Source organism: Pistacia vera, unplaced genomic scaffold (genome assembly GCF_008641045.1).
Source record: "Pistacia vera cultivar Batoury unplaced genomic scaffold, PisVer_v2 Contig44, whole genome shotgun sequence".
In the NCBI taxonomy this organism is placed as follows: domain Eukaryota; kingdom Viridiplantae; phylum Streptophyta; class Magnoliopsida; order Sapindales; family Anacardiaceae; genus Pistacia; species Pistacia vera.
In genome coordinates, this window is record NW_022196268.1 from 748,786 (window position 1) to 763,491 (window position 14,706).

General features: G+C 34.7%; 3 protein-coding genes across 7 annotated transcripts; 1 reads left to right on the top strand and 2 right to left on the bottom strand.

Moving 5' to 3' along the window:
• Positions 1-183: 183 nt before the first annotated feature.
• LOC116144264 (E3 ubiquitin-protein ligase RNF4) lies at positions 184-3,309 on the top strand. Of its 5 annotated transcripts, none has more exons than XM_031429726.1 (6): positions 184-335; positions 1,020-1,297; positions 1,409-1,475; positions 2,147-2,274; positions 2,494-2,757; positions 3,029-3,309. In XM_031429726.1, the coding sequence occupies exons 2-5, from the start codon at positions 1,064-1,066 to the stop codon at positions 2,725-2,727; spliced, it is 663 nt and encodes a 220-aa protein (XP_031285586.1). In that variant the 5' UTR covers positions 184-335; positions 1,020-1,063; the 3' UTR covers positions 2,728-2,757; positions 3,029-3,309. The 5 variants fall into 5 exon arrangements, with proteins under 5 accessions (XP_031285586.1, XP_031285585.1, XP_031285588.1 ...); XM_031429725.1 differs by having other exon boundaries at positions 3,037-3,309; XM_031429728.1 differs by having other exon boundaries at positions 2,147-2,205; positions 3,037-3,309.
• Positions 3,310-5,572: 2,263 nt separating this feature from the next.
• Positions 5,573-8,642, bottom strand: LOC116144247 (oleoyl-acyl carrier protein thioesterase, chloroplastic-like). Its single transcript, XM_031429705.1, has 6 exons — positions 8,509-8,642; positions 8,298-8,411; positions 7,301-7,396; positions 6,486-6,573; positions 6,346-6,414; positions 5,573-6,109 (listed from the first exon to the last, which is right to left on the bottom strand). Exons 1-6 carry the CDS (start codon positions 8,574-8,576, stop codon positions 5,834-5,836), a joined length of 711 nt encoding a protein of 236 aa, XP_031285565.1. The 5' UTR covers positions 8,577-8,642; the 3' UTR covers positions 5,573-5,833.
• Positions 8,643-8,988: 346 nt separating this feature from the next.
• On the bottom strand, positions 8,989-12,876 carry LOC116144232 (oleoyl-acyl carrier protein thioesterase 1, chloroplastic-like). The gene is made up of 7 exons (XM_031429686.1): positions 12,289-12,876; positions 11,795-11,928; positions 11,584-11,697; positions 10,587-10,682; positions 9,772-9,859; positions 9,632-9,700; positions 8,989-9,395 (listed from the first exon to the last, which is right to left on the bottom strand). The coding sequence occupies exons 1-7, from the start codon at positions 12,625-12,627 to the stop codon at positions 9,120-9,122; spliced, it is 1,116 nt and encodes a 371-aa protein (XP_031285546.1). The 5' UTR covers positions 12,628-12,876; the 3' UTR covers positions 8,989-9,119.
• Positions 12,877-14,706: the final 1,830 nt, after the last annotated feature.

Consider the following 14,706-nt stretch of genomic DNA (forward strand, 5'->3'; position numbering starts at 1 on the left):
TAGCCCCAGTCGGAGACTGAAAGACGCAAATACGCGGGCCAATTATGGAAGCCGACACGTTGACATGTCATAAACCATGCCACGTGGGCGCCCTCTAGACCTCACCGACCCGCGTGTCATATATACGGTCCACAGTGCAAAAGCCCATTTCTTTTATTTTCTTCACATACTTCTTCCAAAAATAAAAAATATATCATTTCACCTTCCCCTAATCCTTTTTCGATTCTTCCTTCTAACTCAAACCCTAGACACCCAAGACTTGCAAAATCATTACGTCTTTCACGGTACCTTCGGTATTTTGACGATAATTATTAACGTTGACTTTATTCTCTGAGGTTAGAGTCTTCAATTTTGATTTTTTTTTTTATTGTTTAAATTGTTTAGTTTTTTTCTCAATCGGCTAGGTTTTGCTCTGATTCACTGTATGTTTTTGATTTCCTGCTGCATTTATATATGGATCGATTTGCTTTAGTTTTTCGAAGTTTGATTTTCAATTTTCCTTGAGTTTTAAAGGTTTGAGACTTGAATTTTGATTAAAAGCTTTCATGTCTTGGTGATTGTGAAATTCGATATCGATCTTAGAAGATGACTGCTTTAGTATAGTTTCAGGATTGAAAGCAGAATTTTTTGTAAAATCGGATTTGCTGATGCTTAAATTTGACATATTGTTTTATAATCAATGACTTTTTTTGAAGTCTCTGGTTTGATGCTGGAAAAGGTTGATATCAGATTATAGCTCAAATTTGTGTTGAATATTGACGTAACAATACTGCTTTGGTTGCACATAACCGGAATAGACTTGGGGGTTTCAATTTTTAAGGCTGTCTTTTTTTATGCTTTTAGTATTTAGATTCTATGGGATATGGTAATGGACGTTTAAACCAAATTTTGCATTGAACTTGTGAAAGGAAGGTGAACATGATATCTCTCAGTATACGTTTGTCTTTCACATTTGAGTAAATATTTGTGTACTGATACTTGGTAGAATATGAAGTGTTTTTGCCTCCCTATTTTTTCAGGAGTTTTAAGGCTAGGGAGAACTTGAATAGAAGCTTCTCAGAGCATGAGCACCCAGGCAGTGAGGGGACCTCCTTTAAGAGGATATCGTCGGAGGAAGGGACTACCGGATCTTAATGCACCACCTTGTGAAAGCAGAGATCGAGAGGGGACTTCGAATGATATCAGTTTACATGAAGTGCTGGCTGGCCAACAAGGACCATCAATACCACCTGCTCCAATTGATGTTGAGGCTATTGATGATGATGTTATTGAGTCGTCTCCCAGGGCTTTTGCCGAAGTAATTTTTTTTAATTTTTTTATTTATATCTATTCTTCGGTCATCATAATATTTTCATACGGGTTAACTGTTGTTGCTATGAATTTTCCTGATTTTTACATTTCATGTCAGGCTAAAAACAATTCTAGAAGGAACCATGGAAGGGATTTTGTCGTTGATGTAGATTCAGGTAACATTGGTAATCTTCTTTACCTCTTTTATTTTTTCTCTGCAAGTTAATTTTTTTTTAATTTTTTTTGTTTTAATGTTTGTTTGTGTGTTTATTTTCCATTCATTTTCTTATATATTATTCTCATTATTATATCTTCTTCTTTTTTCTTTTTTAATCAGATGATATATTAAATTATTTCTATATATGATTTGGGGACAGTCAGGAGTCCGTCTGTGGGAAATCAATCAGTCCTTGAGGAAAGATTTTTAACCTTTTTCCATTTAATAGTTAACAAATTGTTGTAATGAGAGGAAGGAAAAAGTTTGCAAATGAGAAGCCTGAATCTAAAGAAGCCAAATTATTATCTGAGGCTGTATGCACCTTGCAGTTGGCTGCTATCAGAAGTGTAGTGCAAAACATTCTATTTACTTTTTCTTGGATTTTCTGGTTTTTTTTTGTTATATGACGGATGGAAGTCTGATTCAAATTATGCTACAAATAACTTTGAGAAGAGAAGCATGGACAGTTTCTTGGAATTCCCTATTCTGTTTGCACTTTTGGCTGGCCAAACAGTTATTATAGTTTTGCCGGCAGTTATAATTTTGTTGGCTGAATCTTTATATTAGTATATTTTCCTTGAAGTTATTGGTGTAGCTCACATTACTCTCTTATTGCTGCTTGGAATTTCTGGTTTGCAGGAAGAACAACAAGGTTAACAACAAGGTTGACCAATAATAACCGTAGCAAGCGCAGACGGGTATCACCTAACTCAACTATTATCAATTGTGATTTGTACATAAATTTAGAAGGCACTAGCAACTCTATGGTAAGAACTGTAATCTTTATTGTTATCAATGTATTTATTGCACTGAAAAATTAAGAAAATCTGTAATAAGTTGTTGAATTCAAAATTTTGTCTTGGTTTTGCATACATCTCTCTCCATCTCCTTTTTGCCTTCTTCCACTGTTTCTGTACATGCAAGCTCGGCCCTTGTATGGCAAACAAAAAATTAAGGTTTTGACTCATTTAATATTCCATCTGTAGAGAGAGAGTGTTAGTGTGCCTCCACCACCTCCACCGCCACCACCAAAGGAGCCTATATTCACTTGCCCAATTTGCATGGGCCCATTAGTTGAGGAGATGTCAACAAAGTGTGGTCACATATTCTGTAAGGCATGCATTCGGTCTGCGATATCATCACAGGCTAAATGCCCCACATGTAGGAAAAAGGTCACAGTGAAAGAACTCATTAGGGTCTTCCTTCCAGCGACCAGTTAAATGACAGTTTCATGCCCAATAACTAATCATGTAAGTTGGCTTGATACTCTATATTTTGAATTTGTGTCAGAAAAAGAAATCAAAGCTATCGGTCCTAACATCGGATATATCTGTTAAAAAGTTAACAATGATTCCGTTAAGTGAATGAAGACCTATAATAACAAGTGTGCCCCAAACTTGTTGAGCTGATTGTGCATAGATGTTTCTTTTTCTAACTTGGTTTCATTATGTTTATAACTTGTTCTTGTATATTATATCTGTTTTTTTTGTGTTATTGTTTAAGTGCTGATGGAAGTTGTAGTGCAACAGGGTTAATGCAACATGTTTTGGACAAGAAGGGTGGCGGTTTTGGCATGCCACTGGAGGGATTTCTGTTGAATTTTGAAATTTTTAGTCTGACATGTTGTGCACAGTTCGTCAAACTGTGGGACATTATTATATAGTTAATTGATGGTTATGCCGACTAGTTTGTCTGTGCTCCTTCATTTTTGTTCTTTGTTCAGCATTGAATGCATACAATTTAATGATAGATAAGTTATTCCTACTTTGTGGTTAATGGAATATATAGGGACCTTTAATTTATGTTGAAGAAAAATAGATTAAACTATCTGGCTGCGTGTATTGTTCAACCACCAGTCTTCTTATTGGAGTTTCAGTCCGTGTGTAATAGATTACTAAAATCTGGATATGGAAATTGTTTGATCTTGTGAATTGGTTAAGGGCATTTTCTGGTGGATGTCAAAATTATTTCTATCAACTTCTCTTAGTCAAAAACAAAACGATTAAGAGATTTGTGGAGATGATAGCTGAAGTAAAAAGTTAACGGATTGGAAAGAGGAAAATTCTCCCCATGACGGGCGGACTGCTTATTTCAACTTTCTTTTGATTTTGTATTTTGGATGGAAGGGCTCAGTAGAATGTGCATAAAAATAAAGCAATTGTTTTTCATATTACAGTACCTGGAAATGGGGAACGGTTGGGGTTGGGAACCAACACGCAAACAATCTATACACATTACACAATACCGGATTTTTATAATTGCTATGGGTTTTCTTTAACGTCATTTGTATAAGGCTGGCAGCTGTTTGGGGGAATCTTTTCAAGTTAATGTGGTCGATGCGTGAATGTATTATCATGATGTCTTGCGTGGCGCACTGAAAATTCAATTAGCGCTCAGGGAAGAGAAATTTGAAATTTTTTCGCCATCTGTTTTGTATTGCCCATCAATTTAACACTGCATCATGTTAAATTACGTAGATAATCTCTTTATCTCCTGATATTCAGTGTTGGATAATCTTTGTTGCCTGTTTGTTTCGAGAGTGTTGGCTGATAAATGGAAGACTACTGAGAAAAGCAAAAACCCCAGCAATGAAACGAAAATCTATTTATTAAGGTACCATTACCAAGCCATTACATGCATAGTACTAAAGGCAGCTTATAGTAGAAAACCATATTGCTCAAACTCATTTTTCTTTATTCATATTAAAAGAGATGCCCTTCATCCAGAGGCACACAAGCACGACCTGATCATGGAGAGCCTCCTTTGGCGCCTCCATTGTTACCTTTAGATGTGTCTTTAAGCCCAGCATTAGCATTATCTTTAGGGGCAGCGAGGAAAGGGAAATGACCAAAAAACGGTAAACCCAACCCCAGACCCAATCCAAAGGGAAATGGCAAACCCAAAGGTCCCAATCCACCAAGCAAACCACCAAGACCAAGGAACTGTGGACTGTAGACTTGGTCATTCGTCGGCAGCTCTCTTCCTCCTTCATTACCAACGATAAACCCCAGAAGCAAAACTGTGAAAACCAGCAATGCCTTAATACTATTCTTCTTCATTGCTTCAGTTTCTGTATTGTACTTACATGGATAGGATTGTTTCAGAGTCACCCCATTTTGTAGTGCAAATAGCAGAAAAGAAGCTTAGTAGGTAGATTTTCGTTTACTTGGTTTGGGACTAGTATTAATTGTTTTATGCAAGAGGAGTTGGATTCGTTTAGAAAATTACAGTTGGTGGCCATGGTAAATTATGGTGTTCGATGAGGATTTCCTTTATTGTTTAGTTATTAGGTTGATCTGATACTGAAAACTGTGCAGATCTAGTATCTTCATTGATGGCCTCATGGTCCCATCCCATGGATTGCAGTGATGATTGCTTTTAAATTAAGCATTGCCATTTAAGGGAGATTCTCTATCAGCTTAGATTTGAAAAAGGATTAGAAGAAGATGAGCAGGTGGTGGTAGAAGGTTTAGCTGAATTTTCTACCTTATAAAACTCCACAGAGGTGCTTACCAAAAAGATGCTTTTCAAAACACAATAGTGTCAACTTTTGCAGAACCGTTGCATGAGATTGTAGAGGTTTTTCTTTCTATAATTTATATGTTACACAGTTCGTGAAACAAGAAAGAATTCTGCAACTCTTGAATATCATCCAAATCAAGAGTGCCAGATTTATTCCATTCCAATTAAAATCAAATCGAGGAATATCTTTAAAACTTTCACTTGAACACATGATAAAAGATCTAATTTATTGAACACATAATCAGTTCTGTAAAATTAGTGTTAAACTAAAATGACTCCATGAAGAAGAACATAGTAATTTTTATGAATTTAATGAAATATGTTTCTAATTGGCAGTCTGAAAACCTGGAATCTCAAAGTTATCATGGCAAAATTTATTCAAAATTCAAATAATGTGACAGTTGGATTAAAAAGTTGTATTTACAATTTGAGTACTCCAGAAACTGGACTAAAGTGGTTTGCAACATCATGAACGGGTTAAAGCATCATTGGTGATTAAATTATAGATTTCCCAATTAATGAAATCTAAATCCACATGGACTCTTCAAACAAGAAACATTAAATTATATATGAAAGCTTCCGATAAAATACAAACAGTAAAGATACAACAGTAAATAGATGCCCAGAATCAACTGCATTGCCTTTTACTCAATATACTGATGATTCTAAACTCTAAACTTCCTAACGACACATAGATTCGGAGCCAAACCCCCTTGATGTGAAAAAGGCAAAAGAAACAGAAACAAAGAAAACTTTTTCAAACACATTGAAAGCAGGAAATGTAGGGCAAATTACACTATTTCCTTATCTACCAGATTTCTTTCTCCACTCAGTTCGACCTCGGTTTATTTCAGAGCCAGCACCTGACAATCTCAGTAAGTGCAAAAATTGACGGTAGTCTTCTTTGTCTCCTTTTGCAGGTGACCCATTTGTTCCTTGAATCTTTGAAACTGCATCAGAATCCTCAATCAATTCGGGACTTGTGAGGGAATCGACTATATCATCTTGTTGGCATTCTCGTCTGTAATCTAAGGTGATCGTTTGCAGTTCATGGCTGTCAATGACATCTTGAGGCATGCTCTGTCAGACAGATTAAGAAAAACCATTATGGCTAGAGACAGAATCCATTTCGGAATAATTAATAGTTTACAAAAAGGAACCATGTATTGGTTCTGGCTTAAAGCCGATAAGATCTATTTTGATGAAAGGAAACTCCTTTTCAATTTAAAAAAGAAAAGGATAAGAGTGGCTACAGGAATAATTATATTTCCAGCAAGAGCAACACAAAACTAGAGGAAAGTGAAGGTTCTACTAACCTCTAGAACCCATCCAATGTAGGTAACATTATTAACATGCTGGTTCATGTCCAGATCAGCTCTCCTAGGCTGCAAATCACAAAGCACAATGTGAACTTGAAAGATATCAAAAGCATCTTATATGAATCAAACTATCTTACCATAAGCCCTGTCCTGGAATACTCAGCAGGATCTTCTAGTTTTGAAATTTTCCTCAGGCTGGCATTGTCCTTCTCTGGAAAAGAGAATCTATATATGCCAGAAAAAACATATTATAGAAGCAATAATATGTCATCCAAATTGATGTAGTATACAAATATAAAGTAGAATATGGGGCCATGAAGTTTAGCAGAATTAATGATCTAACATTGTTTCGTAGACACAAGGAATTTTCTTAGGACTTTGCTAATTTCGTCATGTAAGCCTCTATATTCGCCATGATAAAATTTTCAGCGGAATGAAAGGACAAAACAAAAGAGCTCCCAGCGATATTAGTTGATCAAAACACTTGATTCTAACCAATGTAAAATCAGTTACTTCCACAGGTCTGAAACTCGTAGACACATTCAGTAAGTGAGAGAGAGAAGGCATAAGCCATCCAATAATCCCATCTACCCCACACTCAAAGGAAAAGATATATGTCTAACAATCCGTTTCAAATTTTTTTTTCCAAAATTTGTCATAGTGTTATTAGTGTTAATAGTGAATGTAGCCAACATCTACTATTGTTCAACTCCCATATACTGTATCCCCTGAGCTGCACCTACTGGTTCACACATTCAGAGAGAGAGAGTAGGCATAGGTCTTGACCAATCTGCCTAAGTGGTAAAGACAGCTGACAAATCTACCTATGAAGTTAACCTCTATCATCTTACGGTTTTCAAATTATGACCAAGTACACATGTGATTGCATTACATAATAACTTATGTAAACAAAAGGGAATAATATAGGAAAGAAAGAAAGAAAAGCACCTACCTGGGTTCTCGTGGACAGAAGACTAAATATTCTTCTCGAATTTCATCACTGGCTTTCTGTAGCCGCCGAGTGACCTGGTTCATCATCACCCACTTGCTGAAATCATAAGATGTATTATTGTCAACTTCTATGCATATCAATACAGGAAAAAACGAAAATAGACATAAGGACACAGTGCAGTTAATAGAAACATATGAAGCAAAACTAATAATGTAAAATTTACAAAGGAGATCTTCAAATCAAGATTATAAAGAAGAGATAGCCATATTGTCGCTGATAGCCAGAGAAGAGACTGTTGACGGCCACAAAAATAACCAATTTTTAAATGTCCAATACCATGCCACCAGGAAGATGGCCCATTTACAATATCCTTGTTTGACTTTTCATAATGAAAAGCAACCAAGACTGTAAGGAGTTTAAACTTATAAAATAAGGAAATCCATTTGGAAAAAAGCAGCAATATAACAGGGCCTCATTATATACAAAAATACACGTGTTTGTAAATGGCTATTTAAAAAACCTGTATAGTTCCCTATCAACAAACCGATATGGTTGTATAGTTCCCCAAAATTTGTCAGAGAACAAAACTTCTGGCAAATTTAGGCTAACAGAGTGTCAACAAATTCTTGATATTATTGTATATTTAAGTCTAGAAGTTTGCGGAGGTTTGAAGTTGTGGCATATAAACCTCATATTAGCAAAAGACAATGAAAGGGTAAAAAGAGGTTTCTCAAAGCCAGCAGCAACAGCCTATAACTGATGTTAGATAATATTCTAGTACCACCAATAAAACTACATGCTACCAAATGCCAACCCTGAATAATTGCAGACCTCTAACAGGATATTCAGGATAAAACTTAAATGAATAGTGCATGTACTCAAAAACATTTGTTGTGGAAGACGTTCACTCTTTGTATCTTAGCATTTATATAATTCTTAAGTTCTTATACTTTGCAATACAAAGAAAAGGAGCACAAAAGAGAAGCTTAAAACACACCTTGTAGCTCTTCCAATAACTTGACCATTGGAATAGTCTTTGATAATCCAATCACGTCTGGTTCCAATTCTACCTTCACTTTGGCACCACGTCTCAATTTCAACCACATCACTCCTATACCACATACCCAATGTTTTTATTGTCAAAAGGAAAATTATGAACCCAAAACCTCTAAATTATCTGTTTCAAACAAAACCAAAGCAAAACCTACCAAGCAGGATATTTTAAGATTTCAATGTGCATACGAGCCGTCACCCATATAAGATTCATTTTTCTCATAGTGGTGGTTGTTGCAAATCCATCCGTTGAAAATCCAAGACTTTGAGCATGGTTACATCCAACCTCCTACAATGTATTTTTCCCCAATATATTAAATAAAAAAGATGTATTTCTATAATTCTATTCGAGCTTCATTTCTTTCTAAATGAAAGATTTTCTCTGTTAAAATTGAGATCCATTTTGTTAAGTTTCTTTTGTAAAGAAAAACAACTTTTTTCATCTTCCAAAAAACGTTTTCTAAATGCTGGTTTCCAAATAAGCAAAACAGGATTTAAAAAAAAGGACAAAACGCACCAAAGAATATTCATTCATAATGTGTTTTTGAAGTTTGACAAAAATTTCCAAATTTGGATATCCAATAATGCAAGAACATTAAAGAAAACGAAAACACAATTACATTTAACCAAAACTCTAAACTTCCTAACGACACATAGATTCGGAGCCAAACCCCCTTGATGTGAAAAAGGCAAAAGAAACAGAAACAAAGAAAACTTTTTCAAACACATTAAAAGCAGGAAATGTAGGGCAAATTACACTATTTCCTTATCTACCCGATTTCTTTCTCCACTCAGTTCGACCTCGGTTTATTTCAGAGCCATCACCTGACAATCTCAGTAAGTGCAAAAATTGACGGTAGTCTTCTCTGTCTCCTTTTGCAGGTAACCCATTTGTTCCTTGAATCTTTGAAACTGCATCAGAATCCTCAATCCATTCGGGACTTGTGAGGGAATCGACTATATCGTCTTGTTGGCATTCTCGTCTGTAATCTAAGGTTATCGTTTGCAGTTCATGGCTGTCAATGACATCTTGAGGCATGCTCTGTCAGACAGATTAAGAAAAACCATTATGGCTAGAGACAGAATCCATTTCGGAATAATTAATAGTTTACAAAAAGGAACCAAGTATTGGTTCTGGCTTAAAGCCAATAAGATCTATTTTGATGAAAGGAAACTCCTTTTCAATTTAAAAAAGAAAAGGATAAGAGTGGCTACAGGAATAATTATATTTCCAGCAAGAGCAACACAAAACTAGAGGAAAGTGAAGGTTCTACTAACCTCTAGAACCCATCCAATGTAGGTAACATTATTAACATGCTGGTTCATGTCCAGATCAGCTCTCCTAGGCTGCAAATCACAAAGCACAATGTGAACTTGAAAGATATCAAAAGCATCTTATATGAATCAAACTATCTTACCATAAGCCCTGTCCTGGAATACTCAGCAGGATCTTCTAGTTTTGAAATTTTCCTCAGGCTGGCATTGTCCTTCTCTGGAAAAGAGAATCTATATATGCCAGAAAAAACATATTATAGAAGCAATAATATGTCATCCAAATTGATGTAGTATACAAATATAAAGTAGAATATGGGGCCATGAAGTTTAGCAGAATTAATGATCTAACATTGTTTCGTAGACACAAGGAATTTTCTTAGGACTTTGCTAATTTCGTCATGTAAGCCTCTATATTCGCCATGATAAAATTTTCAGCGGAATGAAAGGACAAAACAAAAGAGCTCCCAGCGATATTAGTTGATCAAAACACTTGATTCTAACCAATGGAAAATCAGTTACTTCCACAGGTCTGAAACTCGTAGACACATTCAGTAAGTGAGAGAGAGAAGGCATAAGCCATCCAATAATTCCATCTACCCCACACACAAAGGAAAAGATATATGTCTAACAATCCGTTTCAAATTTTTTTTTCCAAAATTTGTCATAGTGTTATTAGTGTTAATAGTGAATGTAGCCAACATCTACTATTGTTCAACTCCCATATACTGTATCCCCTGAGCTGCACTTACTGGTTCACACATTCAGAGAGAGAGAGTAGGCATAGGTCTTGAACAATCTGCCTAAGCGGTAAAGACAGCTGACAAATCTACCTATGGAGTTAACCTCTATCATCTTACGGTTTTCAAATTATGACCAAGTACACATGTGATTGCATTACATAATAACTTATGTAAACAAAAGGGAATAATTTAGGCAAGAAAGAAAGAAAAGCACCTACCTGGGTTCTGGTGGACAGAAGACTAAATATTCTTCTCGAATTTCATCACTGGCTTTCTGTAGCCGCCTAGTGACCTGGTTCATCATCACCCACTTGCTGAAATCATAAGATGTATTATTGTCAACTTCTATGCATATCAATACAGGAAAAAACGAAAATAGACATAAGGACACAGTGCAGTTAATAGAAACATATGAAGCAAAACTAATAATGTAAAATTTACAAAGGAGATCTTCAAATCAAGATTATAAAGAAGAGATAGCCATATTGTCGCTGATAGCCAGAGAAGAGACTGTTGACGGCCACAAAAATAACCAATTTTTAAATGTCCAATACCATGCCACCAGGAAGATGGCCCATTTACAATATCCTTGTTTGACTTTTCATAATGAAAAGCAACCAAGACTGTAAGGAGTTTAAACTTATAAAATAAGGAAATCCATTTGGAAAAAAGCAGCAATATAACAGGGCCTCATTATATACAAAAATACACGTGTTTGTAAATGGCTATTTAAAAAACCTGTATAGTTCCCTATCAACAAACCGATATGGTTGTATAGTTCCCCAAAATTTGTCAGAGAACAAAACTTCTGGCAAATTTAGGCTAACAGAGTGTCAACAAATTCTTGATATTATTGTATATTTAAGTCTAGAAGTTTGCGGAGGTTTGAAGTTGTGGCATATAAACCTCATATTAGCAAAAGACAATGAAAGGGTAAAAAGAGGTTTCTCAAAGCCAGCAGCAACAGCCTATAACTGATGTTAGATAATATTCTAGTACCACCAATAAAACTACATGCTACCAAATGCCAACCCTGAATAATTGCAGACCTCTAACAGGATATTCAGGATAAAACTTAAATGAATAGTGCATGTACTCAAAAACATTTGTTGTGGAAGACGTTCACTCTTTGTATCTTAGCATTTATATAATTCTTAAGTTCTTATACTTTGCAATACAAAGAAAAGGAGCACAAAAGAGAAGCTTAAAACACACCTTGTAGCTCTTCCAATAACTTGACCATTGGAATAGTCTTTGATAATCCAATCACGTCTGGTTCCAATTCTACCTTCACTTTGGCACCACGTCTCAATTTCAACCACATCACTCCTATACCACATACCCAATGTTTTTATTGTCAAAAGGAAAATTATGAACCCAAAACCTCTAAATTATCTGTTTCAAACAAAACCAAAGCAAAACCTACCAAGCAGGATATTTTAAGATTTCAATGTGCATACGAGCCGTCACCCATATAAGATTCATTTTTCTCATAGTGGTGGTTGTTGCAAATCCATCCGTTGAAAATCCAAGACTTTGAGCATGGTTACATCCAACCTCCTACAATGTATTTTTCCCCAATATATTAAATAAAAAAGATGTATTTCTATAATTCTATTCGAGCTTCATTTCTTTCTAAATGAAAGATTTTCTCTGTTAAAATTGAGATCCATTTTGTTAAGTTTCTTTTGTAAAGAAAAACAACTTTTTTCATCTTCCAAAAAACGTTTTCTAAATGCTGGTTTCCAAATAAGCAAAACAGGATTTAAAAAAAAGGACAAAACGCACCAAAGAATATTCATTCATAATGTGTTTTTGAAGTTTGACAAAAATTTCCAAATTTGGATATCCAATAATGCAAGAACATTAAAGAAAACGAAAACACAATTACATTTTTTTTTTTTTAATTAAGAGGAATACCTGCAAGAGATTAGCAATGGTTTCAACGGTGGCAGTTTTGTTGATCCCAACCTCATAACATCTCACTATAAACTTCTCCTTATACGAAAATCCGTCTTCCATTAAGCTCCCCAACCGGAGCCTATCCGCCAACGTACCAGACCCAATTTCGGTGAGAGTCCGACCTCCTTGTTCCGATACAACAGCCTGAATTTTAACCGGAGTTCGAGGATTAGAAATCGGAAGAGAGACGTTTCGTCGGCGAACAGAGGAGACGGGCCTGGGAAGGCCCATGAATCTGCATTGGGCCTGGTTTATGAGGTGGATTTGGTCCGTGACATTGCATGAAAACTTCAACATGTTTGTGTGTTCTATGTAAAACAGAAACAAAAACAGAGACGAGAGTAATTTAATTATCTCCGTGGAATTGTGGGAGAGAGAGAGAGTTGAGTGTCTGCGTTTTTAAAGTGTGTGTGTGCGCGATTTGGTCGATGGGACCGAGGATGTGTTGGCGTTGCGGCCGAGTAAATGACACTGGCTTTTGCCATAAATTACAAGGTTGCCATGTTCGAACATCAGTTACGAGTTAGGAGGTAGGAGGTAGGAGTTGGGATTGGGATTGGGATTGGGATTTATTTCTTCGGTCAAGTGGAGAGGAAAATTGTTTTGTTGAAGTGCACGTGCTATTTTGACCCGTTTTGTACGCCTGCGCGTGGCTGTTGCGGATCTTCACATCAATTGTTTAAATACAAATACACCCTCCAACTTTGACAAATTAAAATAGGGCCTACAAGTTCTAAATATACTCAATTCATACCTTAATGTCCTAATCTTGCCTTGATATTATTTTAATAGAGAAGAAAAAAAATCATTAATTATCTCTTAAGATATGTTTCAAAATCACATGTTAGGACCACAAAAATCTAATATTTTGAAAATTGAGTATCTTCTTTTCTCTTTATAAATAAAATACACTTATAATTTTAACATGTATTCTTAAATTATATTACTTTTTGATTGATTCATTAAAGGATAAGTTTTTAGTAACGTGTAGATAATAATAAGGGTTATAAGTTTGTAATTGGTTATTCTGTTTGTTTATGATTTACACAATTAATTAAATTAAATACAGATTAAACTTCAACTTTACCCTTACTCCATTAAATTTGAAGCAATGGACATTTTTTTAATAAATTATTTAACGTATGTCACTGCACTCTTATATTATATACAAAATGTTAAACACAATAATAATTTTATTTGTTTCAATATATAAAATATAATTTTCTATTTGATTCTTATTGTTATATTCCTTTTTTAATTAATTCATTGAATGCAAGTTTTTGGTTATTGTGTATTTTTATTTTAAGTCGGTTACTGTACTTGTACCTGATCTTACATATAATTAATTAATCATAAATAGATTTTCAAATTAGAAAGTTCAGATAAAATTATAATTTTGCCCCAGCTTTGCTTCCCTAATTTTGAAGTAATACACATCAACAAAGATGGGGTAATAACTGTCACTTTCTTTTCTTCAAATATATATATATTTATATATTTGTCCCTTTCTTCAAATGTGGATCTAGTTAATATTTTTTGTCAAATCTGATAAGTTCAAGTGTTTCTAACCCTAGCATCATTACATCATGAGCTTTTTCTTTATTTTATTTTATTTTATTAATAAAGTCTCAAGAGCTCGTGAAACTTCAATTTGTGTTTTTACCATCAGTCACCCAGTGATGATTAGCTGGTCCTTACTATTCTTTCCCTTTTTCCAGAAAAATTAAATAAGAATTTTGTAACATGTGTTTAATGAGTTATTCAATGTGTGTTTAGAATATATAATAATTGTTTCAAAGTTTAAAATACAATTTTGTATGATATTATGAATGTATTAACAAAAAATATAGAAAAAATTACGGGGTTGTTCATACGCGGAAATGTATGAAAAATAGGAGAATTGAATAAGAGTTGAAGATATTGAAAGTCAAATTAATAGGTGAAATTCTGAGTGTTTTAATGTAATTATGTGAGAAATTGGAAGGTTTAGTTAATTAATAATTATAAATTAATAGCGTAGGTTCCTGCCCACAAAACAAGAGGGTATATTTGTTACAAAACAAATGAATGAGCTTTTGCCTCTTTCTATTGGTAGAAGGCAGATGGCCTAATTCCTAAATCTCTACTCATTGTTTCATTGACTATTACTATTAGTATGACTCTGAGTGATTTACGCGTATAATATCAAATGGTAAGTTTAAGTAGGCAATGGCCACCACATAATCAGGTGAGATGTCTGGTCATGTATCAGATGAATAAAGAGCTACAATTCACATATTCAACGTGGCAAAAACACTTGGCATTTTAAGAAAGAAGAGAATGAACATAAAGTCATACCATATATTTAATTTATTTTAATTTTGTTGAAAAGAGAAA